We start from the raw sequence: 26,846 nt of genomic DNA, 5'->3' as shown, positions 1-26,846 counted from the left end.
CATTATTCCGGGTTTTTTTCCCTTTTTTTCCTGGTGTATTTTGAATTTTAATTTATTTCTTTTTCTCTTCTCCCTTTCCCCGCTGCGCAGCAGCTTCGCCTCCCCTCGCCCTGCCCGAGCAGCTTTTTTTAATTATCCGCCCTCATTCCCCAATGTCTGGAATTTCTGGGATAAAACCGCATCGGGCGGGAAGGGGAAAAAAGAAAAATCCCATTGGAGAAGGGGGGCAAAAAAAGCCGGAATTTGGGGGACAAAAAGCCGGAATTTGGGGCAGAAAAAAACGGAATTTGGGGCGAAAAAAGCCGGAATTTGGGGCAAAAAAAAAGCCGGAATTTTGGGGCAAAAAAAGCCGGAATTTGGGGAAAAAAATCGGAATTTGGAGAGCGCCAAGCGCCGCTGCCTCTTTGGCTCCGGGAATTCTCCGATCCAGCCGAAAACACTCGGAAAAAACCCAAAAATATTTTTATTTTTAAAGCGAAACTCTCCGGATTGGGGCGGATTTTAATCGCATTTAATTTTCATTCTTTCCCTGCAGTTTTTAAACGGGGTTTCATTGTTTTGCCCGCAGCGAATTATGGATTTAATTTCCCTTTTTTTCCCCCCAGATTTTTGCTTTTCTCCCCTTTTTCCTCAGCGCGGTTCCCACCGAGGCTCCTCAAGTTGGATTTTTTGGGAATTTTTCATCTCCCAGCGAAAATCGGACTCCCCAAAAGGCGCCGGAATTGGAGTTTTTGGCGGAGTTTGGTGGAATTTGGAGTTTGGTGGCCTCCAACTTGATTTCATTTCTTGTTCCGGATTTTGGTTTTTCCAGCGTTTGGGGATGGGGAAAACGAGGAATAAATGGGGGGAAAAAGAGGGGAAAAAAGGCCGGGAATTTCAAGATCACGACGGGGGAGAAAGAGGCGGGTTCAGAGTCACTTCCAAGGGAAACAGAAAGAAAACGCGGCGTTCATTTAAAAAAAAAAACACAAAACACACAAAAAACACGAAAAAAAACCCAAAATACAGCAACAAAAAGCGCGGGAGAACAGGGAAAAAATAGGGGAAAAATGAGAATATAAAGGGAAGGACAAAGGGGAAAAATAAAACGGAGGGAAAGGGGAAAAAAAAGAGGAGAAAAAAAGAAGTGGAACTTGACCGTTTGGGGCGATTTGTGACGGTTTAGGGCAAAGCCCGGGGCATTCCGGGAATTTCTTGGGAAAGTTTTCCCAGAGATTTCCCAGGGATTTCCCCGAGGTTCCCCCAGGCCCTGCCCGGGTCCCTTCCCGCAGCCCATGAGCCAAAATCCCGAGGTTTGGGCCTAAAAGCGCCGCGCGTTGGAATCGCCCGCGGCTCCGGCGCCATTTGGTGCCCTCGGCAAGGAAAAAAAACCCAAAAAATTAAAAAAAAAAAAAGGGAAAAAAGCGAATTGCGGCTTTATGGCCTCAATGGGGGATCCGCGGGGGGAATCGCGGCTTTTTATGGGATCCGGGCAAATTCCGCCGCCTCTTTCCCAAAGTTTCGTTTATGGGCGAGGAAATTAAAGCCCAGCAGCGCCGGGGGTTTATTTTATTTTATTTTATTTTATTTTATTTTATTTTATTTTATTTTATTTTATTTTATTTTATTTTATTTTATTTTATTATTTTATTTATTTTATTTTATTTTACCTTATTTTATTTTATTTTACCTTATTTTATTTTATTTTACTTTATTTTATTTATTTTATTTTATTTTATTTTACCTTATTTTACCTTATTTTATTTTATTTTACCTTATTTTATTTTATTTCATTTTATTTCATTTTATTTTATTTTATTTCATTTCATTTTATTCCGCTTTTTTTCCCCCCCCCTCCAATCCCTTTTAATTTTTTTTTTTTTTCCCGCCGGTTTATTTTTTATTTTAATTTTTCCCCCATTAACTTCATTTTTCCCTCTGGTTTATTTTTATTTTCATTTCCCCTCCCCTTTTAATTTTATTTTTCCCCTCTGGTTTATTTTTATTTTCATTTTCTTCCTTTTAATTTTATTTTTTTCCCTCTGGTTTATTTTTTATTTAAATTTTCCCCCCATTAACTTTATTTTTCCCCTCTGGTTTATTTTTATTTTTCATTTTCTCCCCCTTTTAATTTTATTTTTCCCCCTCCGGTTTGATTTACATTTTGCTTTTTATTTTCATTTTTTCCGCCCCAGAATCTCCCCAATTTTTGGGACACCCAAATTTCGCCCCGCGCTGTCAGCCTGGACAATAAATTGATTTTTTCCCCCATTTTTTGCTCTCTATCCCCGAGTTTTCCCCCATTTTCTCCACCCTCTCATCCCGGTTTGCTGGATTGAAATAATTGGAATTTTCTCCTCCACGCAGGAACAACTGGAGCGAAAGTCCCCCCAAGACGGGTGTGAAAATGGGGCAAAAAGGCGCTGAAAAGGTAATTTTTCCAGGGAAATCCGCATTTCCAGCGGATTTTTGAGCGGATTTTACCATTTTTGGAAGGTTTTAAGGCCGTTTCATGATCCCGATCAGCGTCTGGGCCGCGAAGTGGCGAATAAATGACAAAAAAATGAAATTATCCCTAAACTGCGAGCTGGAAATTCCTGGGAATTTCAATTTTTGGGGTGAAAAAAGGGAGGGAAAAGGCCTGGAGAGGGAAAATTGCTGAAAATCCCCAAAAATCCCAAATCCGATTAAAACTCGGTTTTAATGAGGGGAGAGGAATCAAATTCAGCGGCCTGAGCGGGGGGAGAATAAATCCCCAAAAACGGCCAGAAAGCCCCAAAAGGCAGCGCAGGAAAATTCGGGATTTTCCCCATTTTTGCCCAATTTCCTGGGAATTTCAGCCCCTGCCGTGCCCGGGCTCACGGCGGCTCCAGCCCGGCCTTTTGGGCCATTTTGGGGCTAAAAAAACCTCAAAAAAATTGAATTTTCCCCCCTTTCCTCGTCCCCTTGGAGATGCGGGAGAATTTTTGGGGCCAAAAAGAAAAAAGGGGGAAAATGAGGATTTTTTCCTTTTTTGGGCCAATTCAGGGCGGATTTTGCCAACAAACTCGAAAAAATTGGGGATTTTTTTTCCTTCCTCGCTCACCCGGGGTTAGGGGACAATTTTGGGGCCGATTCAGGGGTTTTGTCCAATAAACCAGAAAAAATTGGGGATTTTTCCCTTCCTCGCCCTCATTTTGTGTCATTTTTTTCCCATGAAATCCTAAAAACCGAGGATTTTTCATTTCTTCACCCCCGGGGTTTGGGGACAATTTTTGGGGTCATTTCTGGGTTTCCTGGCCCAACAAACCCTAAAAAAACCCCGGAATTTGGCTTTTCCCCCTCCCTTTGGAGATCGGAACCCAATTTTGGGTCAACGAATCCCCAAAATTTTAAAATTTGGCTTTTCCTGCTCCCCTTTCCCCCTTTTTTATTCCCCACCTCCCAATTTATCCCGAATTATTTCCCTCCCAATTTCCACGTTTTATTCCCATTTTTATGGCCAAGATTCCTTTATTCCCCCTCCTCTGGGATGTCTTTGGGTGCCTTTAATAATCCCATTAAATTCGTGTTTTCCCCCTCCAATTTCCCCCGTTTTATTCGGATTTTTCCCCGAATTCCCATCTTTTATTCGGATTTTTCCCTGCTTTATTCTCCTTTCCCCTGCCCCAAATTCCCCTGATTTATTCTGATTTTTTTTCCCCCAGATTTCCCTGATTTATTCTGATTTTTCGTCCCTATTTTATTCTGAATTTTTCCCCCAATACTCCCCTGATTTATTCTGAATTTTCCCCCCAATTTTCCCTGATTTATTCTGATTTTTGCCCCCTATTTTATCCTGATTTTTCCCCCAATATTCCCCTGATTAATTCTGATTTCCCCCCAATATTCCCCTGATTTATTCTGAATTTTGCCCCCAATTTTCCCTGTTTTATTCTGATTTTTCCCCCTATTTTATCCTGATTTCCCCCCCAATACTCCCCTGATTTAGTCTGAATTTTCTCCCCATTTTCCCCTGTTTTATTCTGATTTTTGCCCCCTATTTTATTCTCATTTTCCCCTCAATACTCCCCTGATTTATTCTGAATTTTCCCCCCAATACTCCCCTGATTTATTCTGAATTTTGCCCCAAATTTTCCCTGATTTATTCTGATTTTTTCCCCCTATTTTATCCTGATTTCCCCCCCAATATTCCCCTGATTTATTCTGAATTTTCTCCCCAATTTTTCCCTGATTTATTCTGATTTTTGCCCCCCATTTTATTGTCATTTTTCCCCCAATATTCCCCTGATTTATTCTGAATTTTCCCCCCATTTTTTCCCTGTTTTTTTCTGAATTTCCCCCCCAATATCCCCCGGTTTTATTCCGATTTTTCTCCCCATTTTTCTCCCCATTTCCCTTCATTTTATTCCCGTTTTCCCTCCCCTTTCTAGGAACTTGTTCTCGCCTTTAACCATCACCTCCAATTTCTATTTTATTTTTTCGCCCCCAGCGCCGGAAATAATTCAATAATTCTGATTTATGGCCCGGGGGGGAGAACAGAAACCAGCGACGCCAAAAAACAAAAACTTTAAATAAAAAATAGAAAAAAAAAAAGGGGGAAACCCTCAACGCCTTTTTTTATTTGTTGGCTCAGGAACTGTAAACGCTCAGCACCAGAAATCCATCAAATTTTACAATCGCTCCTTCCCCGCAGCCCCAAATCCCGGAATTCTGGAATCCTTGGCGGCCTTTGCTTTGCCCCCCACCCTGCGCTAAAGCCCGGGAAAAAAATTAAAAATAAATTTTAAAAATATACAAAAAAAACCTAAAATTCGCCCCAAAAAAAGCCCCCAAAAATTAAAAAAAAAAAAAAAAAATTTTAAAAAACCCACAAAAAAACCCCCAAAATTCACCCCAAAAAAAGCCCCCAAAAATTTAAAAAAAATTTAAAAATAAATTTTAAAAAACCCACAAAAAACCCCCAAAATTCACCCCAAGAAAAGCCCCCAAAATTAAAAAAAAAAATTTCAAAATAAATTTTTAAAAACCACAAAAAAACCCTAAAATCCAACCCCCAAATTCCAAAAAAAATTAAAAATAATTCCAGGCAAAAGGGACCAAAAAAAAAAAAAATCCCCCAAAAAAAGCCCCCAAAAATTAAAAAAAAAAAAAAAATTAAAAATAATTCCAGGCAAAAAGGCCCAAAAAATCCCCCCAAAAAATCCAAGAAAAAAAGGCCAAAAAATAAAAGAATTTTCCCCAAAATAAAAAATTAATCCCTTAAAAATCCCCCAACCCCCCCCCAAAAACAGCCAAAATCTCCGAAAAATAAAAAAATCCCCATAAAAATAAAAAAATCCCCCCCAAAACACCAAACCCTCTGAAAAAGCCCCAAAATATCCCCCCAAAAATAATAAAAAAGTACTGAAACATAAAATAACCCCAAAATTAAAAATAAATATCCCCCTACACTCCCCCAAAAATAATTTTTAAAAATCCCCTAAAAATCCCCTAAAAATTCCCCAAAATCCCCCCCAAAACCACACCAAAAAAAATCTTCGAAAAGTCCCAATCGCCCCCAAAAAAAAATCCTAAAAAATCCCCCAAAAATTCCCAAAAAAACCCTAAAAAAATTCCCAAAAAACCCCCAAAACTTCCCCCCAAAAAAACCCCAAAAATTCCCATTATTTTTGCGTTGAATTCCGATTTTTATCGTCTTTTTTGGGTCAAATAACCGAATAAAATCGGGATTTTCTTTGGCTGCCGCGGGAGGCGGGGCCAGGCGGGCGGCGCCGCTGGGATTTGGGGGCAAATTCCGAATTTTCGGGGCTTTGTGGGCCCGGGGGGCGCTGGCTGCTAAAGAAAAGTCGTAAAATCATCAAAATTCATCCAAAATCATCAAAATCCATCCAAAATCATCAAAATCCATCCAAAATCATCAACGCGAGGCCCCCGAGAACCACGGGGAAAACACCAAAAATTCCCATTTTTGACCTATCTGGGAGAGAAAAAAAATGAATTTTTTGGGGTTTTTTTCCCACCTCAAAATTGCGATTTTTGGGGCTAAAATGCGATTTTCTCGGGAGATGGGAATGGGGAGAAAAAAATTAATAAAAAAATGAAATTTCACAGCTTGGACACCCAGACTTTATTAACCCGCTGCAGTTCAATGGGAATAAATTGAATTTCGGCCTTTTCGAACCCCATGCTAGAGGAATAATCGATTTTTATTTCACATTTCAAGGCGAATATTAAAATTTCTGAGGGGTAAAATTGGATTTTTTTACATGGTTTGAAGGGAATAACGGACATTTAAAAATATTTGAATGGGAAATTGAATTTTTGAAGGGGAAAAATTGAGTTTATTTGGAAGGTTTGAAGGGGAAAATTGAATTTTTGAGGGGGGAAAATTGGAATTTTTGAGGAGGGAAAAATTGAATTTTTGAGGGGGGAAAAATTGGATCTTTTTCCCCCAGATTTGGAGTAAATAACCGGATTTTTAACCCTTTGAAGGGCCCAGTCGAATTTTCACGGAATATATTGAATTTTTACGGGATATATGGAATTTTTCCGGAATATATTGAATTTTTCCGGAATATATGGAATTTTTCCGGAATATATGGAATTTTTCCGGAATATATTGAATTTTTACGGGATAAATTGAATTTTTCCGGAATATATTGAATTTTTTCCGGAATATATGGAATTTTTACGGAATATATGGAATTTTTCCGGAATATATGGAATTTTCACGGAATATATGGAGTTTTCACGGAATATATTGAATTTTCACGGGATATATTGAATTTTTACGGAATATATGGAATTTTCACGGAATATATTGAATTTTCACGGGATATATGGAGTTTTCACGGGATATATTGATTTTTTACGGAATATATTGAATTTTTACCATTTCTTTTCCCGTCTTTTCCCGTCTTTCCGCTTTCCCCTCGCAGCCGCTTTTGATCAGGGCCCATCTTGGGCCCAGATTTTGGATCCGGCGGCGCCGCGGGGCCCTCGGGAGGGGCCAAAATTCCCAATTTTCCGCCATTTTCGCCGCTTTTCCTCCTCCCTCCCCCCCAGCGCAGAATTCCCAATCCCGGGGGATTTTGAATTTTTTCCACCCCAAAATTCGCATTTTTGGGGTTTTTTTTTTTGAGGGAATTCCCGCCGCGTTCCCGAGGGGTTTTTGTGCCTTTCTGGCTCGGCCCCGCCGCCATTTCGGGCCCGAATGCCCCAAAATTCGGATTTTTTCTCCTTCTCAAACCCGGATTTCCTCCCCAAAATCGCCGGCATCGCCTCTCCCCAGTTCTGCAGATTTTAGGGCTAAAATTTCTCTTTTTTGGAGCTGTATTTTTATTTTATTTTGATTTTTAAGGCGCTATTTTGGGGTTTTTTTGTGTTTTTAAGAGGCCAAATCCCTTTTTAAGCCGGGTTTATTTGGGGGGGATTTATTTCCGTATTTCTTCCTCCATTTATTTCTCTATTTCTCTGTTTATTTCTATGCTTATCCACTAATTTATTTATTTCTCGATTTATTTATTAAATTTTAATCATATATTTATCTATATATTTGTTTCTCTATTTATTTCTGCGGTTTTATATATTTATTCATCTATTTAATTTTATTCATACATTTAAGTATATGTGTATAATTTATTTATTGTATTTATATATTTATTTATCTCTTTAATTACCTATTTATTTATTTCCATACTTATTTTAACATTTAATTTTATATTTAACTTAACACTCCTTTTACCATTTATTTACCCAATTATCTCTTCATTTATTAATTTTCCACTCCTCCCTGCCGGAAGTTTTCTCCAATTTTGGGCCTTTCGGATCATTTTTTAAGGCTTTAAAAATTGAATTTTTAACTCAATTTGGCCTCAGGGATCCCTGCCCCAAGCCCGGCTGCCAAAAGTGATTTTTTTACAAGGGAATAAAAAGGCAGGAATAGAAAACACCAATATTAAAAAGCGGAATTCAAAATAACAGAAATAATTTGAAAGTAAATAATTAAAAATTAATACAATTAAAATATAATAAAATATTAAAATTAATTTAAAATACTTTAAAAATAATAAATGATAATGATATGATAAGATAGGGATTTAAAATAAGATAAATAAAAATAAAATTTAAAAAAATTTAAGATCAAATAAGAAATAATTTAAAATAAAATAATAAAAAAAACCCTTAAATTAAATAATAAAAAATAGAAATAAAGGGAAAAATTTTTAAAAATAGGAATAGACTCACCAGGAATGACAAAAATAAATCAAAAACCAGGGAAAAAGGCAGGAAAACCAAGAAATCGGAGCTGCTGCGAATTCTGGGGTGGAAATCGCGGATTTCCCTCACGGGGCCGGGGCCGAGCCAGGCCCGGGCGGATTTTGGGTGGAAAAAAGCGAAATTCGGGCCCCGGGCGGGCGGGGCCGCGGCGCTGCCCTTGACTCCCTGAAGGTCAAAGGCACCGAAATTCCCCTTGCCCACCCCAAACCCGGGAATTTTGGGGGAAAATCCGAATATTTTCATTTTTTGGGTTTTTTTCCCCACTCTCGCCTCAATTCGCGCCTCGTCCCCACCGCGGTTGGGAGCTCAGGGACACCGAAATTCGCATTTTTCCACCCAAAATCGAGGGGAATTGGAGGGAAAATCCGAATATTTTGATTTTTTGGGGTTTTTTGTTCTACTCTCGCCTCAATTCCTGGCTCGGCCCCATCGCGATTTTCCCTTTTTTTCCCTTTTTTCCCTTTTTTTTCCCCTTTTTTTTCTCCCTGGATTATTTAAGGAGCTTTCCCTGCACGCTCCATAAATTCCATTTTATGGCCTCCAGCGCCTTTTCCTGGGGGGAAAAACAACAAAAAAAAACCCAAATAAAACCAAATAAAAACCAACTTTGAACTCGGCCTGGGGAGGGAGAGCGGGAAAAAACCAAAAATGGGGAAAAAAAGGGAAAAAATGAGAAAAAGGGGGGGAAACACCAAAAAGAGGGGGGGATATGAATAAATGGGGGAAAATGGGGAAAAATGGGAATAAAGGGAGAAAAATGGGAACAGAAGGGAGGAAATGGGGAAAAATTGGAATAAAAGGGGGAAAAATTGGAATAAAAGGGGAAAAATTGGAATAAAAGGGGGAAAATGGGGGGAAATGGAAATAAAAGGGGGAGAATGGGAATAAAGGGGGAAAATTGGGGAAAAATAGGAATAAAAGTGGAAAAATGGGAATAAAAGGGAGAAAATGGAGAAAAATGAAAATAAGAGGGGGGGAAATGGGGGAAAATGGGAATTAAAGGGGGAAATGGGAATAAAAGGGGGAAAATTGGGGAAAAATTAAAATAAAGGGGGAAATTGAAGTAAGAGGGGGGAAATGGGGGGGGAATTAAAATAAAAGGGGGAAAAGGGGAGGAAAAATTGGAGTTAAAGGGGGAAAATTGGGGGGGAAAATGGGAATAAAAGGGGGGAAAATGGGGAAAATGTGAATAAAGGGGGAAAAGTGGGGAAATGGGAATAAAAGGGGGAAAATGGGAATAAAAGGGAAAATGGGAAATGTGAATAAAAGGGGCGGAAATGGGAATAAAAGGGAAAATGGGAAATGTGAATAAAAGGGGCGGAAATGGGAATAAAAGGGAAAATGGGAAATGTGAATAAAAGGGGAATGTGGGAAATGGGAATAAAGGGGAAAAGGGGGGGAAAATGGGAATAAAAGGGGCGGAAATGGGGAAAATGGGAATTAAAGGGGGGGAAATGGGGGAAAATGGGGAAAATGGGAATAAAGGGGAAATGGGGAAATGGGAATAAAGGGGGAAATGTGAATAAAGGGGGAAAGTGGGGAAATGTGAATAAAAGGGGAAAATGGGAAATGGGAATAAAAGGGAAAAGTGGGGAATGGGAATAAAGGGGAAAAGGGGGGGGAAATGTGAATAAAAGGGGGGAAATGGGGGAAAAGTGAATAAAAAGGTAAAAAGGGAAATGTGAATAAAAGGGAAAATGGGAAATGTGAATAAAAGGGAAAAGTGAATAAAGGTAAATGGGAAATGTGAATAAAAGGTAAAAAGAGAAAAGTGAATAAAGGTAAAAAGTGAATAAAGGTAAATGGGAAAAGTGAATAAAGGTAAAAATGAATAAAGGTAAAAGTGAATAAAGGTAAAAGTGAATGAAGGTAAAAGTGAATGAAGGTAAAAGTGAATAAAGGTAAGTGGGAAATGTGAATAAAGGTAAAAGTGAATTGAGGTAAAAGTGAATGAAGGTAAAAAGGTAAAAGTGAATGAAGGTAAATGGGAAATGTGAATAAAAGTGAATAAAGGTAAAAAGGTAAAAGTGAATAAAGGTAAAAAGGTAAAAGTGAATAAAATGGGAAAGGCGAGCAGGGCCCGAGGGGCGGCCCCGCGGCGGGCGGAAGCCGCCGGCCCAGCCGTAATTAACGCTCGGTGCTAATTGGGGCTGTCTAGACGGGGCCTTTGTGCCGCCCGGGGCCGCCGCTCCAGAAAATGCAATTTTGGCCCTTTTGGACCCTTTTTGTTCTGATCCCGTCTGGATTTGGGTTTGGGTTCTGCTTTTTGGCCTTTTCAATTTTATTTTTGTCCTTTTTTTGGGCCTTTTTAATTTCATTTTTGTCTTTTTTTGGGCCTTTTTAATTTTATTTCTGTCTTTTTTTGGCCTTCTTAATTTTATTTTCCCCCCCTTTTTTTTTTTTTGGCTTGTTCTAATTTCTATTTTTTTTTGGCCTGTTTTAATTTCTATTTTGTGGGGTTTTAATTTCTATTTTGTGGGGTTTTAATTTCTATTTTGTGGGGTTTTTTCATCTTAAAAACGCCTCATTTTTTACCCTTTTCCCCCCTTTTTTTCGCTTTATTTTGGCTTTTAAAACTTCGTTTTCCTTACCTTTATTTATTTAATTTTTATCCCCTCTTTTTAGCTTTTTTTGCCATCCTTCAAACTGGTTTTTTGCCCTTTTTGCCCTTTTTTTTGGCTTTATTTTGCTTTTCTTTTGTATTTTTCCCCCAGGCCGCGAAGCCGCCTCTGATCTTTGTGTTTATTTTCATTTTCCCTTCCAAAAAAAAAATCGAATTTTTCCAAGGTTTGGGCCCAGCAGAAGCAGCGGAACCGAAGAGAAACAAAGCGAAATAAAGAGAGAAAAACGGAAATAAAATAGAAAAAAAAAAGAGAAAAAGAAAAATAAACAGAAATAAAGAGAAACATAAAGAAGTAAACTGAAATAAAGAGAAATAAAATTCTTTTCCCCCCATTTTAATCAGAACCAGCCCAGGCCGCTCCCTCGCAGCCCTCGCACGGATTTAATTTGGATTTAATTTGGATTTAATTAGGATTTAATTGCGATTTAATTGCCGCGGGCCCGCACCCGCCGCATTTTTGTGGTTTTCCCTCCATATTTTCCCCTCATAAAACGCGGCCCCATCAAAGCCGATTTTTCTGGGCTTTTTTTGGGCTTTTTTTGTTGTTTTTTTTCCCTCTTTTAGCGGCGGCCTTGAAAGGAGCCGGGGACGTTCCGGGAGCGCGCGAATAAACGAAATAAATGAGATTTTTTGGGGCCTTTTCCTCGCTTTTTCTCCCCCCCAAAGTCCATAAAACCCCAACGGGGCCGGAATTGGCGGCTCCGAGCCCGAACCGCGCCCTTTGGCCCCACAGAAAATCCGGAAAAAACAACAAAAAGTGGCAAAAAAAAAAAATGGAGTTTGTGGCTGTGAACTTGCGGCGATTTGGGCAAAACTTGAACTTTGCCCGTGGGGTCGGCAGCCTTGACTGAGGACACCGCGATCCCCAATTCCCCCCGTTCTCGGGTCGGGTTTGGGGTATTTTGGATTATTTTGGGTATTTTGGATTTTTTGGAGGTATTTTGGATTTTTTTGGGGTATTTTGAATTTTTTTGTGGGGTATTTTGATTTTTTTTGTGGGGTATTTTGAATTTTTTGGGAGGTATTTTGATTTTTTTGGGGGGTATTTTGAATTTTTTTGGGGGTATTTTGGATTATTTGGGGGTATTTTGATTTTTTTTTTCCCAAAGAGAGGGAGGTCTTGGAAAGGGTAAAAAAAATAAAATTAAATTAAAATAAATCTGGGGGGATTTGAATCGTGAGGGGCAAGAATTTAAAAATGGGGGAGGAACGGGAGGTTTGGGCTAATAATAATAATAATAATAATAATAATAATAATAATAATAATAATAATAATAATAGAATGAGAATAAAATAATTTTAAAGGGAATAGGAATAATAAGAATAGGAAAATAAGAATAAAATAATAATAGGAATAGGAATAAGAAAATATAAGAGTAAGAAAATAACAATAATAAGGATAATAGGGATAGGAATAAGAAAATAGTCATAATAATAACAGGAATAAGAAAATAATAATAATAATAGGAATAGGAAAATAATAATAATAGGAATAGGAATAAGAATAAGAAAATAATAATAAGAATAGGAATAGGAATAAGAAAATAATAAGGTTAATAGGAATAGGAATAAGAAAATAATAATAATAATAGGAACAGGGAAAAGGATATTTTTTTAAATGTAGATAATTAAAATTGAAATAATATTTAAAAATAAAGAAATAAAAATAAATTTAAAATCAAACAAAGTAAAAAATAAAAATTAAAAAAAATACATTTAAAATGAATAGAAAATAAACAGAAAAATAATTTAAAGAATAAAATAAAATACATTAAAAATAGAAAAATAAATAGAAAAATAAATGGAAAAATAAATAAACGGAGGAGAAATAAAAGCGCCAAGGTCACCCCATAAACCCCAACGGCCCCGGCCGAATCTGGGCCGGATCCGGGAGGAAATTCCCGATTTTGGCCGGGGAAGCCCCGGCCCCAACGACCGCAAGGAGGCTTTAAAAGGGAAATTCCAATAAAACGTCAAATAAAACCCTGATGGAGAACAGGCCGTGAACGTCTTTATTCCGCACCTCCCCTCCTCACACACACACAGAAATTCCGCTTTTTTTCCAGCATTTTTCACCTTTTCCGGGAGCTTTTCCTCCGCTGCTGCTTCTCCTCCCGTTTCCCGAGGAGAAAAAACGAAAATAAAATCAAAATACAAAAGGGACCGCGCGGGGGTTTCTGTACAGAGCGTGGGCAAGGGGATTTTTCTGAGGCCAAAAATTGAATTTTCCAGCCCGTTCTCCCCTAAGGATGCGGGGATTTGGGGTTTTTGGGGGGAAATGCCCCAAATCTGGGGGTTTGGGGATGGAAATTTCCAGGGTTGGGTTGAAATTCCCGTGTGCCTGAAGGAGAATAAAAATAAAAATAAAATAATATAATAATAATAATAATTATATAATATATATATAAAAAAAGGGATCACAGACTGTCCGGAGAGAAAAACAAACAACAAAGGGGGAAAATAAAATTAAATAAAGTCCGTGGAGTTCAAGTCCTTGAAATGAAGGGGGAAAATCAGCGAAAAATCAGAAAAATCGGGAAAAATAACAGGGAAAATAAGGGATATAAGGAAAATAAGGGAAAATAGGGAAAAATAAGGAGAATAAGGAAAAAATCCGGGAAAATCAAGGAAAATAAGGAAAAAATCGGAAAAAATCGGGAAAAATCAGAAAAAAAAATCAGGAAAAAACACAATAAAAACCCAGGGGGGGGAAAATAGAATAAACCAGGAATAAATAGGAAAAAAATCAGAAAAAAAATCCGGAAAAGAAAAAAAACCAGGAAAAAAAACAGATAAAAGTTGGAAAAAAATCAGGAAAAAAAATCAGAAAAAATCAGAAAAAAAAATAGAAATAAATAGGGAAAATCAGGAAAATATTAGGAAAAAATAAACTGAAAAAAAAACCTAAAAAAAAATTTAAAATCAGAAAAAAAACCAGAAAATTTTGAAAAGAAAGTTGGGAAAATAAAAGGAAAAAAAAGGAAAAAATCAGGAAAAAATCGGGAAAAAATCAGAAAAAATCGAAAAAAAAATTGGGGAAAATTGGGAAAAAATTGGGAAAAAATGGGGGGAAATGGGAAAAAATCGGGAAAAAATCAGAAAAAATTGAAAAAAAAAAATGGAAATAAACCGGAAAAAAATCAGAAAAAATTGGAAAAATATTGAAATAAATGGGGGGAAAAATCGGGAAAAAATCGGGAAAAAAATCAGAAAAAAAAATCGAAATAAAATTGGGAAAAAATGGGAAAAAACTCGAAAAAAATTGAAATAAATGGGAAAAAAACCGGAAAAAAATCAGGATAAAAAGGAAAACTCTTGAGCTGCGAGGTCGCCACTGTCCCCCCCGAGGCCGCGGCCGTTTTGGGGCCGTTTGGGGCGGATTTCACAACAAGGGGTTCCCGGAGAAATACTGCAGGCGGTCCCGGCTGAGCTTTTTCTCCTTCATGCGGCGGTTCTGGAACCAGATCTTGACCTGGCGGTCGCTGAGGTTCAGCAGCCGCGAGAGCTGCAGCCGCTTCTCTTTGTTGATGTAAACGTTGAAGAAAAATTCCCGCTCCAGCTCCCGGATCTGGAACTTGGAGTACGGACAGCGCTTCTTCCTCGCGCGGGGAGCGCCTGGAAACGGGGGGAAAATGGGGGAAATTAGGGGGGAAATAAGGGGGGGAAATAATGGGGATTTGGGGGGGAAATAATGGGGAATTGGGGGGGAAATAAGGGGGAATGGGGGGGGGAAATAATGGGGAATTAGGGGGGAAATAATGGGGATTTGGGGGGGAAATGAGGGGGAATTGGGGGGAAAATTAGGGGGGAAATAATGGGGAATTGGGGGGAAAATAATGGGGAAATTGGGGGGGATTTGGGGGGAAATGAGGAGGAAATTTGGGGGAATTGGGGGGAAAATAATGGGGAATGAGGGGGGGAAATAAGGGGGAATTGGGGGGGAAATTTGGGGGGAAATGAAGGGGAATGTGGGGGGGAAATAATGGGGAATTGGGGGGGGATAATGGGGAATGAGGGGGGGAAATGAGGGGGAAATTGGGGGGGAAATAATGGGGAATTGGGGGGGAAATAAAGGGGAAATTTGGGCTGAAATGGGGGGAAAATGAAAGGGAAATGTGGGGGGTAATGAGGGGGAATTGGGGGGAATGAAGGGGAAATTTGGGGGGAAATGTGGGGGGAAATGAAGGGAAAATGTGGGGGGAAATAAGGGGGAATGTGGCGGGAATGAAAGGGGAATTTGGGGTGAGATTAAAGGGAAATGTGGGGGGAATAAAGGGGAATGTGGGGTGAAATAATGGGGAAATGTGGGGGGGGATAATGGGGAAATGTGGGGGCAATGAAGGGGAAATGAGGGGGAAATGTGGGGGGGAATGAGGGGGAATGTGGGGGGGAAATAAAAGGGAAATTTGGGGGGAATAAAAGGGAAATGTGGGTGAAATAAAGGGGAAATTTGGGGGGAATAAAAGGGAATGTGGGGGGAATAAAGAGGAAATGTGGGGGGGGAAATAAGGGGGAATGGGGGGGAAATAAAGGGGAAATGTGGGGGGGAATAATGGGGATTGTGGGGGGAAATAAAGGGGAAATTTGGGGTGAGATGAAAGGGAAATTTGGGGTGAAATAGCGGGGGAAAAATGGGGGTTGGGGATGGGGAAGGTTGCCGAAAATGGGGTGAAATACACTGGGAATATGTGGAATTATTAAAGGGGTGAGTGGGCCGGAAATGGGGAAAATATCGTGGGGGAAAATGGAATTATAGAGGGGGTGGGTGGGCCAAAAAGGGGGTAAAACCACGGGAAAATAGGGAATTCTTAAAGGGGTGGGTAGGCTGAAAATGGGATAAATAACGTAGGAAAAATGATGATTAAAAAATAGGATGGGTAGCTGGAAAAAGAGATTAATATATTGAAAAAAGAAGTGATTTAGAAAGGGATAAGTGGCCAGAAAATGGGATAAATAATAACCTGAAGAAAGACGTGATTTCAAAAAGAGATGGGCGGCCCAAGGAAGGGGTAAATACACCGGAAAAATATGAAATAAAATAGAGGGTGGGTGGCCTGGGAAAGGGATAAATATGGTGGAAAAAATATAAATTTTAAAAGGGATGGGTGGCCCGAAAATGGGATAAAGATACGGAGAAAAGCAAGGAATGAGTGGCCCGAAAAAGGAATAAATAACCTGGAAAGGATCAATAATCCCAAAAAGGGATGGGGAGCCCAAAAAGGGATGGAAAACCCCAAAAGGAAAGAAGAGTAAATAACCCAAAAAGGAACAATTAACCCCAAAAGGAACAATTAACCCCAAAAGGAACAAATAACCCCAAAAATGAATAAATACCCCAAAAAATGAATAAATACCCCAAAAAATGAATAAATACCCCAAAAAATGAGTAAATATCCTGAAAGAACAAATAACCTCAAAGGGAATAATTGCCGTAAAAGGAATAAATACCCCAAAAATAAATAGATACCCCAAAAAATGAATAAATACCCAAAAAAATGAAGAAATATCCTCCAAAATGAACAAATCTCCCCAAGAATGAGCAAATCCCCCCAAAAATGAGCAAATCCCCCCCAAAAATGAACAAATGCCCCCTAAAAATGAAGAAATCCCCCCAAAAATGAACAAATCCCCCCAAAAATGAACAAATCCCCCCAAAAATGAACAAACATCCTCCAAAATTAACAAATATTCCCCCAAAATGAGCAAACCCCCCCAAAATGAGCAAACCCCCACAAAATGAACAAATCCCCCCCAAAAATGAGCAAACCCCCCCAAAAATGAGCAAATCCCCCCAAAAATGAGCAAACCCCCCCAAAAATGAGCAAACCCCCCCAAAATGAGCAAACCTCCCCAGAATGAGCAAATCCCCCCAAAAATGAGCAAACCCCCCCAGAATGAGCAAATCCCGAACCCGCGGCTGGAATTTGGGATTCCCGGGAGGGCTCGGGGCGGATTTTGGGGCCGTTTTCCCCTCCCGCGCGGGGATTTGGGGCGGATTTTGGGGATTTTGGGGGCGCAGCCGGGCCTGGGGCTCCGGGCGCGGTTCGGGATCAAAGGCGGCGCCGGGGGCGGCCCCGCTTAGGCCGGGATTAGCGGGGCCGGGCTTTGATCAACGCCAGCCTAGGCCGGGATTAGCGGGGCCGGGCTTTGATCAACGCCAGCCTAGGCCGGGATTAGCGAGGGAATCGAAACCGAAGGGGAAACGCGGGGTGCGGGGGGGAGCCGGGAAATGGGGGAAAAGAGACCGGGAAAAGCCAAAAAAGGGGAAAAACAGCCCGGGAAAAGGGGGAAAAACAGCCCGGGAAAAGCCAAAAAGGGGAAAGGGAACAGGGAAAAGCCAAAAAGAGGAAAGGGAACAGGGAAAAGCCCAATGGGGAAAAGGGAACCGGGAAAAGGGGGAAAACCAGCCCGGGAAAATCCCAAAAAGGGAAAAGGGAACCGGGAAAATCCCAAAAAAGGGGAAAAGGGAACCGGGAAATGGAGGAAAACAGCCCGGGAAAAGCCAAAAAGGGAAAAACAGACCTGGGAAAAGGGGGAAAACAGCCCGGGAAAAGCCCAAAAAGGGAAAAGGGAACAGGGAAAAGCCCAATGGGGAAAAGGGAACCGGGAAAATCCCAATGGGGAAAAGGGAACCGGGAAAAGCCCAATGGGGAAAAGAGACCCCAAAAAATCCCAATGGGGAAAAGGGAACCCGGAAAATCCCAAAAGGGGAAAGCAGACCCGGAGAAATCCCAATGGGGAAAAAGAACCGGGAAAATCCCAAAAGGAAAAGAGACCCCAGAAAAATCCCAAAAGGGATAAGAGAGCCGGGAAAAGGGGAAAAAAACAGCACCGGGAAAAGCCCAATGGGGAAAAGGGACCCCGGAAAATCCCAATGGGGAAAAGGGAACCCGGAAAATCCCAATATTGGAAAGAGACCCCGGAAAATCCCAATATTGAGAAGAGCCCCCAAAGCCCATCCCAAAAGGCAGAACAGCCCCAAAAATGGCACAAAAGGCAGAGCATCCCCCCGGGAAAATCCCGAAAGGGAAAATTTCCCCCCAAAAATATCCCTAAAGGAGGAACAGCCAAGGAAAAGATCCCGAAAGGCAAAACAGCTCCAGAGACCGTCCCGAAAGGGAAAAGAGCCGAGAGAAAAACCCAAAAAGGCAAAAAAAGCCCCCAAAAAATTTCACTGGGCAGAACAGCCCCGAAACCCACCCCGAAAGGCGAAAGAGCCCCGAAAATTCCCCGAAACCGCCCCAAAACCTTCCCGGGTCCCCAGAGCGGCGCCGAGGGGGCGCGGGGAGAGGGAAATCTGATAAAAACAGATAAAAACAGATAAAATAAAATCAGATAAAATCAAATAAAAACAGATAAAATCAAATAAAATCAAATAAAATCAAATATAAACAATCAAAATCAAATAAAATCCAATAAAATCCAATAAAATCAAATAAGATCAAATCAAATCCCTCAAATAGGAATTAAAATTGGGTTTAAGATCGCCTTTGGAGCCGGAGCGAGGGGAAATCCTCTCCTGACCGAGCGCGGCGGGGAGGGGAGGATGCGCCCCTGAAAATGGGGAAATTTCTCATTTTCGCCCCGAATTTCCCATTTTCGCCCCAAATTTCTCCTTTTCGCCCCAAATTTCCCATTTCCGCCCCGAATTTCTCCTTTTCGCCCCGAATTTCTCCTTTCCGCCCCCAATTCCGCCGGTTCCCCGAGCCCGAGCGCGGCGCGGTTCAATGGGGCCGGGTTCTGCCCAATCGCCTCCCGCCGCCCGAGCCCGGCTTTAAAACGCCCGCCTAAGTTCACGATCAAAGTTAATTTTGGCACCGGCCGCGCTTTTAAAATTTCACAGACTCCGAGACGCAGAGCAGGACCCGGCCGGGCTTAACATCCCCGGCTTCACCTTTTATTTTATTTTCCTTTTTTTTTTTTCTTCTTTTTTGTTTCTCTCGCCGCTTTTTTTCATTTGCTTTTTTTATTATTATTTTTTTCTCCTTTTATTTTTTTTTTTTCGCCGCCATCGTAAAAAGAAAAAAAAACGGGAGAGAGAAAGAAGAAAGCGCTGCGGAGCTTCTCGTAAAACCGCGGCCGCGCTTATAAAACTGCACATAAAAACCTCGGCTCGGCAAAGCGCGGCCGGGCTGGGCTGCCCCCGTTAAACTCGGCTTTGCTTTCTGTGAGCTCGGCTTTGCTTTCTCTGGGCTGCCCCCGTTAAACTCGGCTTTGCCTTCTCTGAGCTCGGCTTTGCTTCCTCTGGGCTGCCCCCGTTAAACTCGGCTTTGCCTTCTCTGAGCTCGGCTTTGCTTCCTCTGGGCTGCCCCCGTTAAACTCGGCTTTGCCTCCTCTGGGCTCGACTTTGCTTTCTCTGAGCTCGGCTTTGCCTCCTGTGCGCTGCCCGCGTTAAACTCGGCTCTATCCACTCTGAGCTCCCCGCGTTAAACTCGGTTCTGTCCGCTCTGAGCTCGGTTTATCCTACTCTGAACTCGGCTTTGCCTCCTCTTTAAGAGCTCCCCGCGTTAATCCCGGCTCTGCCCTGAGCTCCCCGCGTTAATCTCGGTTTTACCCACTCGGAGCTGCCCCGCGTTAATCCCGGTTTTACCCTGAGCTCCCCGCATTAATCCCGGCTCTGCCCGGGGCTCCCCGCATTAATCCCGGTTTTACCCTGGGCTCCCCGCCTTAAACCCGGCTCTACCCTGGGCTCCCCGCCTTAAACCCGGCTCTACCCTGGGCTTTCCCCGTTAATCCCGGCTCTGCCCGGGGCTCCCCGCCCTAAGCCCGGCTCTACCTACTCTGAGCGCCGCTCTTGGGGCCCTCCTTGGCCGCGGCCGCCGGGGCCGCCGGGGCCGAGCCGGGGTTGGCGTTTTCCTCCTCCTCCTCCTCTTCCTCCTCCTCCTGCGCGTTCCCCTCCGCGCTCCTCCCGCCGTCCGCGCTCTCGGCCGCGCTCTCGGGCGCGCAGAGCGCGGCGTTCTCGAAGAATCGATCGAAGCCCTGCGGCAGCACCGAGCCCTTGCTGGCGGCCGGGTAAAACCCGGGCGCGGCCGCCGGGGCGGGCTGGGGGTGCTGGGGGTGCTGGGGGTGGTGATGATGATGATGGTGGTGGTGGTGGTGGAAACCCTCGCCCTTCATCAGCACCTCGGGCAGGCACTCGCGGTGCAGCAGCTCCTCCGCCGAGCTCCAGGCCGCGTAATTCCCGCGCGGCGGCGGCGGCCACTTGGCCGCGGGCTCCAGCGCGTAGGGCACCTCGCGGGGCACGCCCGGGTACGGCGGGTACGGCAGCTGCCGGCCCGGCGCGAACGGCGGCACCGCGGGCAGCTCGGGCACGTAGTAGGCGCAGCCGGGCACGTACAGGCTCCCCCCGCGCTCGCCGAAGTCGCCGCCGCCTCCGCCCGCGCGCTCCTTGCGCGCCTGCGAGGGGCAGAAGTTGCCCAGGTTGACCGAGTTGAACATCGCTGGCCCCGCCGCTCGCACGGGGCTTTTTTTGGGGGGTTTTGTTATTTTATATTCGGCCGCGCTGCTCGGGCTTCTGAGGCGCTTTTTTTTTTTTTTCTTTTTTTTTTTTCTTTTTTTTTAAGGGGCTTTTGCTTTTTTTTTTTGGTGGTGGAAAAGGAGGGGGTGGGAGGGGGTAGGGGGGGGGCGAAAGCAGCGCGGAAGGGGCGGAAAATAAATTAAAAAAAAAAAAAAAAAGAAAAAAAAGGAAGGGAATTTTGGGGAGGCTGGGATCGGATGACGCGAGCTCCGCCTCAGCCGCCGGCAGCGCCACGTGACGGAGCCCGGGCAGGAACCAGGAATTACTCGGGAATTGGGGAGCCGGGGATGGAGGAGACGGGAACTGGGGAATTGGGGAATTCGGGAATTGGGGAATTCGGGAATTCGGGAATTGGGGAGCCGGGGATGGAGGAGACGGGAATTGGGGAATTGGGGAATTGGGAATTGAGGAGTTGGGGATGGAGGAGACGGGGATGGAGGAGTCGGGAATTGGGGAATTCGGGGATTGGGGAGTCGGGGATGGAGGAGTCGGGAACTGGGGAATTGGGGAATTGGGAATTGGGGAGTTGGGGAATTGGAGAGTTCGGGGATGGAGGAGTCGGGGATTGAGGAGTCGGGAATTGGGGAGTTGGGGAGTTCGGGGATTGAGGAGTTGGGGAATTCGGGGATTGGGGAATTGAGGAGTTGGGGAATTGAGGAGTTGAGGAGTTGAGGAGTTGGGGAAATGAGGAGTTGAGGAGTTGAGGAATTGAGGAGTTCAGGAACTGGGGAATTGGGGAATTGCGGAGTTCAGGAATTGAGGAATTGGGGAATTGAGGAATTGGAACCGGGCACGGCCGGGCCGGGAGCGCCGCGGGCGGGGACAGAGCCGGGCCCGAGCCCCGGGCGAGCGCAGCGACCCCGGCCCCGCTCCAGCCCCGCTCCAGCCCCGGCCCCGCTCCAGCCCCGCTCCAGCCCCGGCCCCGCTCCAGCCCCGCTCCAGCCCCGGCCCCGCTCCAGCCCCGGCCCCGCTCCGGCCCCGGCCCCGCTCCAGCCCCGGCCCCGGCCCCGCTCCAGCCCCGCTCCAGCCCCGCTCCGGCCCCGCTCCAGCCCCGGCCCCGCTCCAGCCCCGCTCCAGCCCCGCTCCGGCCCCGGCCCCGCTCCGGCCCCGCTCCAGCCCCGGCCCCGGCCCCGCTCCAGCCCCGGCCCCGCTCCAGCCCCGGCCCCGCTCCAGCCCCGGCCCCGCTCCGGCCCCGCTCCAGCCCCGCTCCGGCCCCGCTCCAGCCCCGCTCCGGCCCCGCTCCAGCCCCGCTCCGGCCCCGCTCCGGCCCCGGCCCCGCTCCAGCCCCGGCCCCGCTCCCGCTCCAGCCCCGGCCCCGCTCCAGCCCCGGCCCCGCTCCAGCCCCGGCCCCGCTCCGCGGGCACGGCCGGGGGCTCCGTCCCCTCCTCTCCCGACGCTTTCCCCGCTCTCCTCCCCTTTCGCTCTTTTCCTTTCTCTTTTTCTTCCCCTTTTCCCCCTTTCCCCCTTTCTTGCTCCTTTCCCTTTTTTCTTCCCATTTTTCCCCTCTCCCCCTTTCCTGCTCTTTTCCCCTTTCTTGCCCCTTTCCCCCTCTCCATCCCCTTCTTCTCTTTCCTTCCCCTTTTTGCTCTTTTTTCCCCTCTCCGTCTCTCCTCTCACTCCTTTTCTATTTCTTCAATTGTTTTTTTCCCGTGTTTTCCCCTCTTTCCTCTTTCTCCCATTTCTTCTCTCTCTTTCCCCTCCAATATTTCAATTCGATTTTTCCTCTTTTTCCCTTTCTCGCTCCTTTTCCTCCTCTCTCTCCTCCCCTCCCCTCGCTCTTTCCCTTCCAATTTTTAATTTTTATTTTTCCCCTTTTCCCCTTTCTTGCTCTTTTTCCCTCTCTTTCCCCCTTTTTTCCCCTTTTCTTCCCTCCCCTTTTTGCTCGTTTTTATCTTTCTGTCTCTCCTCTCACTTTTTCTCCTTTCCTTCCATTTTTTCCTTGATTTTCTCCTCTTTCCTCCTTTATTTTTCCCCTCTCTCCTCCCCTCTTCTCGCTCTCTTTTCCTTCCATTTTTATTTTGGGGTTTTTTCCTTTTTCCCATTTCTTGTTCTTTTCCCCCTCTTCCTTCCCCTTTTCTTTCCTTCTCCTCTTTTTGCCACTTTTTCCTCTCTTTTCTCCTTTTCTTCCCTTTTTCCCCGTTTTTCTCTCCCCCTTTTTTTCCCCTTTTTCCCTTCCACTTCCTCGCTCCTTTTTTACCTTTCCCCGTCCTTTTCGCTCTTTTCTTTTCCTTTTTCCCCTTTACATTTTTCCTTTTTCCCCCTTTATTTCCTCCCCTTTTCCCCACCCCATTTTTCCCCTTTTTTCCCCCATTTTCCCCTCCCGCCGCCCCCACCGCTCCACGGGCCAGGAATTCCCATTTTCAGCCTTTTTAATACTCTGATTATTATTATTATTATTATTATTATTATTATTATTATTATTATTATTATTATTATTATTATTATTATTATTATTATTATTATTATTATTATTATTCCCGCGCCCGCAGAAGCTTCAGGCGGCTCCATAAAACCCCGGCAGTTTCGGGGGGATTTTCCCCAATAAACGGAAATTCAGCGAAATTCAGCGAATCCCCGCGGCCGGGGGAATTGGCGCTAATTAATGAGCCCCTAATGAGCGCTAATTGCGCCTCTCCTCGTGACTCGCATGGAAAAAATGAAAAAATTCCAGCCCCGGAGCGCGCGGATTTCCCAACCTCAAACACGGAGCAGGCCCGGGCGTTTCATCCATTAGAAATGAATTAAAAATGAATTTAAAATGGATTTAAAATGAATTAAAAATGAATTTTAAAATGAATGTAAAATGAATTTAAAATGAACGTAAAATGAACGTAAAATGAATTATAAAATGAATGTAAAATGAATTATAAAATGAATGTAAAATGAATTATAAAATGAATATAAAATGAACTTTAAAATGAATGTAAAATGAATTTTAAAATAAATGTAAAATGAATTTTAAATGAATGTAAAATGAACTTTAAAACGAATATAAAATGAACTTTGAAATGAATGTAAAATGAATTATAAATGAATTTTGAAATGAATTTTAAAATGAATTTTAAATAATTTTTGGGTGGTTTGAGAATGGATTTTAAAATGAATTTTAAATAATTTTTAGGTGGTTTGAGAATGGATTTTAAAATGAATTTTAAATAATTTTTGGGTGGTTTTAGAATGGATTTTAAAATGAATTTTCAATAATATTTTTAATGTTTTTTTAACGCTATTTTGACCGAGTTTAGGTGCGGATCTCGCGGATTCTGCAGGAAAACGAAGGGCGGGGATCCCCGCCCGCTCCGCGTCCCCAGCTCCCCCTTTTCGCTGGGATTTTCAATGAAAAATTTCTTCGCTGGGATTTTCAATGAAAAATTTCTTCGCTGGGATTTTCGCTGGGATTTTCACCCCCTCGGCCTTGAATTTACCCCAAATCCGAGGCGGCGCTGCCCGAATTCAAATTAAAAGAGAGGAAATTAAAAAAGGGAATTTTGGTTAAATTCGTTTGTCTGCCCCGGGACCCTCGGCGAGCCCCGGCCCGCTGGAATTCACCCCAAAAATCGAAATAATCCAAGGGCGGCCGGGGATGGGGGGGTTGGCAACGGGATTGGGCGAATTTCAGTGAAAAAAGGGATTTGAATGGAAAAAAACCGCTCGGGAAAGGGGAAAAATGGGAAATTCCGGCGGGGTCGGGGTTTGGTTGTGGAGGAGAGAAAATGGCCCAAATAATCGGGGATTAATAATCGGGAATTAATAATCGGGGAGAAATAATTGGGGATAAATAATTTGGGATTAATAACTGGGGATAAATATTGGGGATTAATAATTGGGGAGAAATAATTGGGGGTAAACAAATGAGAATAATTATTTGGGATAAATAATTCGGGATAAATAATTTATTGGGAATAAATAATTGGGGAGAAATAATCGGGATAAATAATTGGGGATAAATTATTTATTGGGGATAAATAATTGGGGATAAACGATTGGGAATAAATAATTGGGGGTAAATAATTGATTGGGGATAAATAATTGGGAATAAATAATTGGGAATAAATATTTCGGGATAAATAATTGATTGGGGATAAATAATTGATTGGTGATTAATAATTGGGGATTAATAATTGATTGGGGATAAATAATTGATTTGGAATAAATAATTGGGGATAAATAATTCGGGGATAAACATTTGGGGAATAATAATTGGGGATAAATAAATTTGGGATAAAAATTTGGGAATAAATAATTGGGGATAAATAATTGATTTGGGATAAATAAATTGGGGATAAATAAGTGGGAATAAATAATTGGGGATAAATAACTGGGGATTAATAATTGGGAATAAATAATTGGGGATTTCACCTGGGCTGGGAATTCGGATCCTTCCCCCATGGGAATAAAACCTCGGGAAATTCGGGTTTTTCTTTTTTTTTTTCCCCATTATTTTTATTTCCAGGCTGCGCCTCGGGAATCCCCGCCCTGAAAAAGCGGAAATTTGGGATGGGATTGAACCAAAAATGGGGAATTTGGGGTGGGATTGGATCAAAAATGGGGAATTTGGGGTGGGATTGGATAAAAATTGTGGAATTTGGGGTGGGATTGGATCAAAAATGCGGAATTTGGGCAGGGATTTGTTTGAAGGGGTGGAAATTCCCAATAAAAGGAGGGGAAGGTTTTAGGAGGGGTTTGTCCCAAATCCAGCCGGAAATTTAAGGGCAAAAAGGGAAATTTCAGGGGCGGGAAAAGCCTCGAGGGCGGCTTTGGGTTGGCCTCGCTCTCGGAGAGAAAAAATCGAAATAAAACCAGAAATCCGCCCCAAATAATCGGAATTGCGCCCCAAAACCACCCGGATTTCACCCCAAAATAACAAATCCGCCCAAAATAATGGGAATTTCACCCCAAAACCACCCGGATTTCACCCCAAAATAACAAATCCGCCCCAAATAATCGGAATTTCTCCCCAAAATGAGAAACCCGCCCCCGGTAACGGCGATTTCGCCCCCAAAAAATGGGAATTTCCCCCCAAAATCCCCAATCCGCCCCCCAGGCCCTCCCCGGTTTAATTCCATTTATTTCGCTCCCACTCCCCCCTAATTGGGGATTTTCGGCCGAATTCCAGGGAAAAAAGTGGGAAAATGGGAAAAAACCTCCCTGGAGAGGGGGGGCAGCGGCTGGAATCCGAATGTCCCCAAATTTGGGGGAAAATGGGGGAAAATTTTGATTTTTCTGGAGGGAAGAGCCCGGAGGGCGAAAATTCCTAAAGAGGAAGAAAAAAAACCCCGGGAATTTGGGCAGCGCCCCCCGAACCCCGCCGGGGATTTTGGGGGAAATTTCGGGGATTTTGGGGGAAATTTCGGGGATTTTGGGGGGAATTTCGGGGATTTTGGGGGGAATTTCGGGGATTTTGGGGTTTTTTGGGGGGGGATTCTCGGGGCCGAATAATTCCCGTGGATTTGGGGCTCTCCGCACCCTTTTCCTTGGGCTTTGTCCTCCCCATTCCCATGAAATCCCATGAAATCCCATAAAATCCCATGAAATCCCATAAAATCCCATAAAATCCCATGAAATCCCATAAAATCCCATAAAATCCCATAAAATCCCATAAAATCCCATGAAATCCCATAAAATCCCATGAAATCCCATAAAATCCCATAAAATCCCATAAAATCCCGGGGTTTTTTTTTTGGGTCCTTTTTATAAGGGCTGGGAACACAAATAAATTCCCCAGGAATTGCGGGCTGAGGGTTTTTAATCCCAATAAAAATGGAAATAAAAAGCGGAATAAAACCCAAATAAAGCGGCTCCGCTCCGAGCCCCAATCCCGGATTTTTTCACTGTTCCTGACCCATTTTTTTTTAAATTTTTTTTTTTAATTTTTATGGCGTTTTGGGGCAAAACTTTTAATTAAAATTGTGAGTAGCGGGGCTTTTATGGGGCGATGTTAATCCCGCGGTCCGGACTAACGATGGGCGCGGATTTTTTATGGGTTTAAGTTTTATTTTTGAGCCCCTCAATCCCCTCCAAAAGTGGAGGAAAATGGTTCAAAATCCAAATTTTTGGGGGATTTTAGAGCCCACGGGGATTTTGTAACCGGAGGGGGAATTGGAGCCGGTCCTAAAATGCTGAAACCCCAAAAGGCCCGAAATTAACCCCAAAAATCCCCGAATTTACCTCAAAAATCCCCGAATTGACCCCAAAAATCCCCGAATTGACCCCAAAAATCCCCGAATTTACCCCGAAATCGGAGCGAAGCCTTTGGGAGGGGGAGAATTCCCGGGGTTTGGGAGGGGAAAGGATTTAAAGCCGAGTTTTGGGGTTTAAAGCCGAGTTTTGGGGTTTAAAGCCGAGTTTTGGGGTTTAAAGCTGGGTTTGAGGTGGAAAAAGGCGGGTTTGGGGTTTCAAGTGAAATTTGGGATTTTAAAGGCAGTTTTGGGGTGGACAAAGGCGAATTTGGGATTTTAAAGGCGA

General features: G+C 43.3%; 1 protein-coding gene across 1 annotated transcript; it reads right to left on the bottom strand.

The window, feature by feature from the left end:
- Nucleotides 1-11,803: 11,803 nt before the first annotated feature.
- On the bottom strand, nt 11,804-20,302 carry HOXC11 (homeobox C11). Its single transcript, XM_071419188.1, has 2 exons — nt 19,645-20,302; nt 11,804-14,479 (listed from the first exon to the last, which is right to left on the bottom strand). Exons 1-2 carry the CDS (start codon nt 20,300-20,302, stop codon nt 14,247-14,249), a joined length of 891 nt encoding a protein of 296 aa, XP_071275289.1. The 3' UTR covers nt 11,804-14,246.
- Between the last annotated feature and the right edge of the window lie 6,544 nt (nt 20,303-26,846).

Source organism: Agelaius tricolor, unplaced genomic scaffold (genome assembly GCF_023055355.1).
Source record: "Agelaius tricolor isolate 1412-34295 unplaced genomic scaffold, bAgeTri1.0.p SCAF_101, whole genome shotgun sequence".
In the NCBI taxonomy this organism is placed as follows: Eukaryota; Metazoa; Chordata; class Aves; order Passeriformes; family Icteridae; genus Agelaius; species Agelaius tricolor.
Note: the sequence above shows the minus strand (reverse complement) of the source record. Positions and strands in the feature narration are given on the sequence as shown.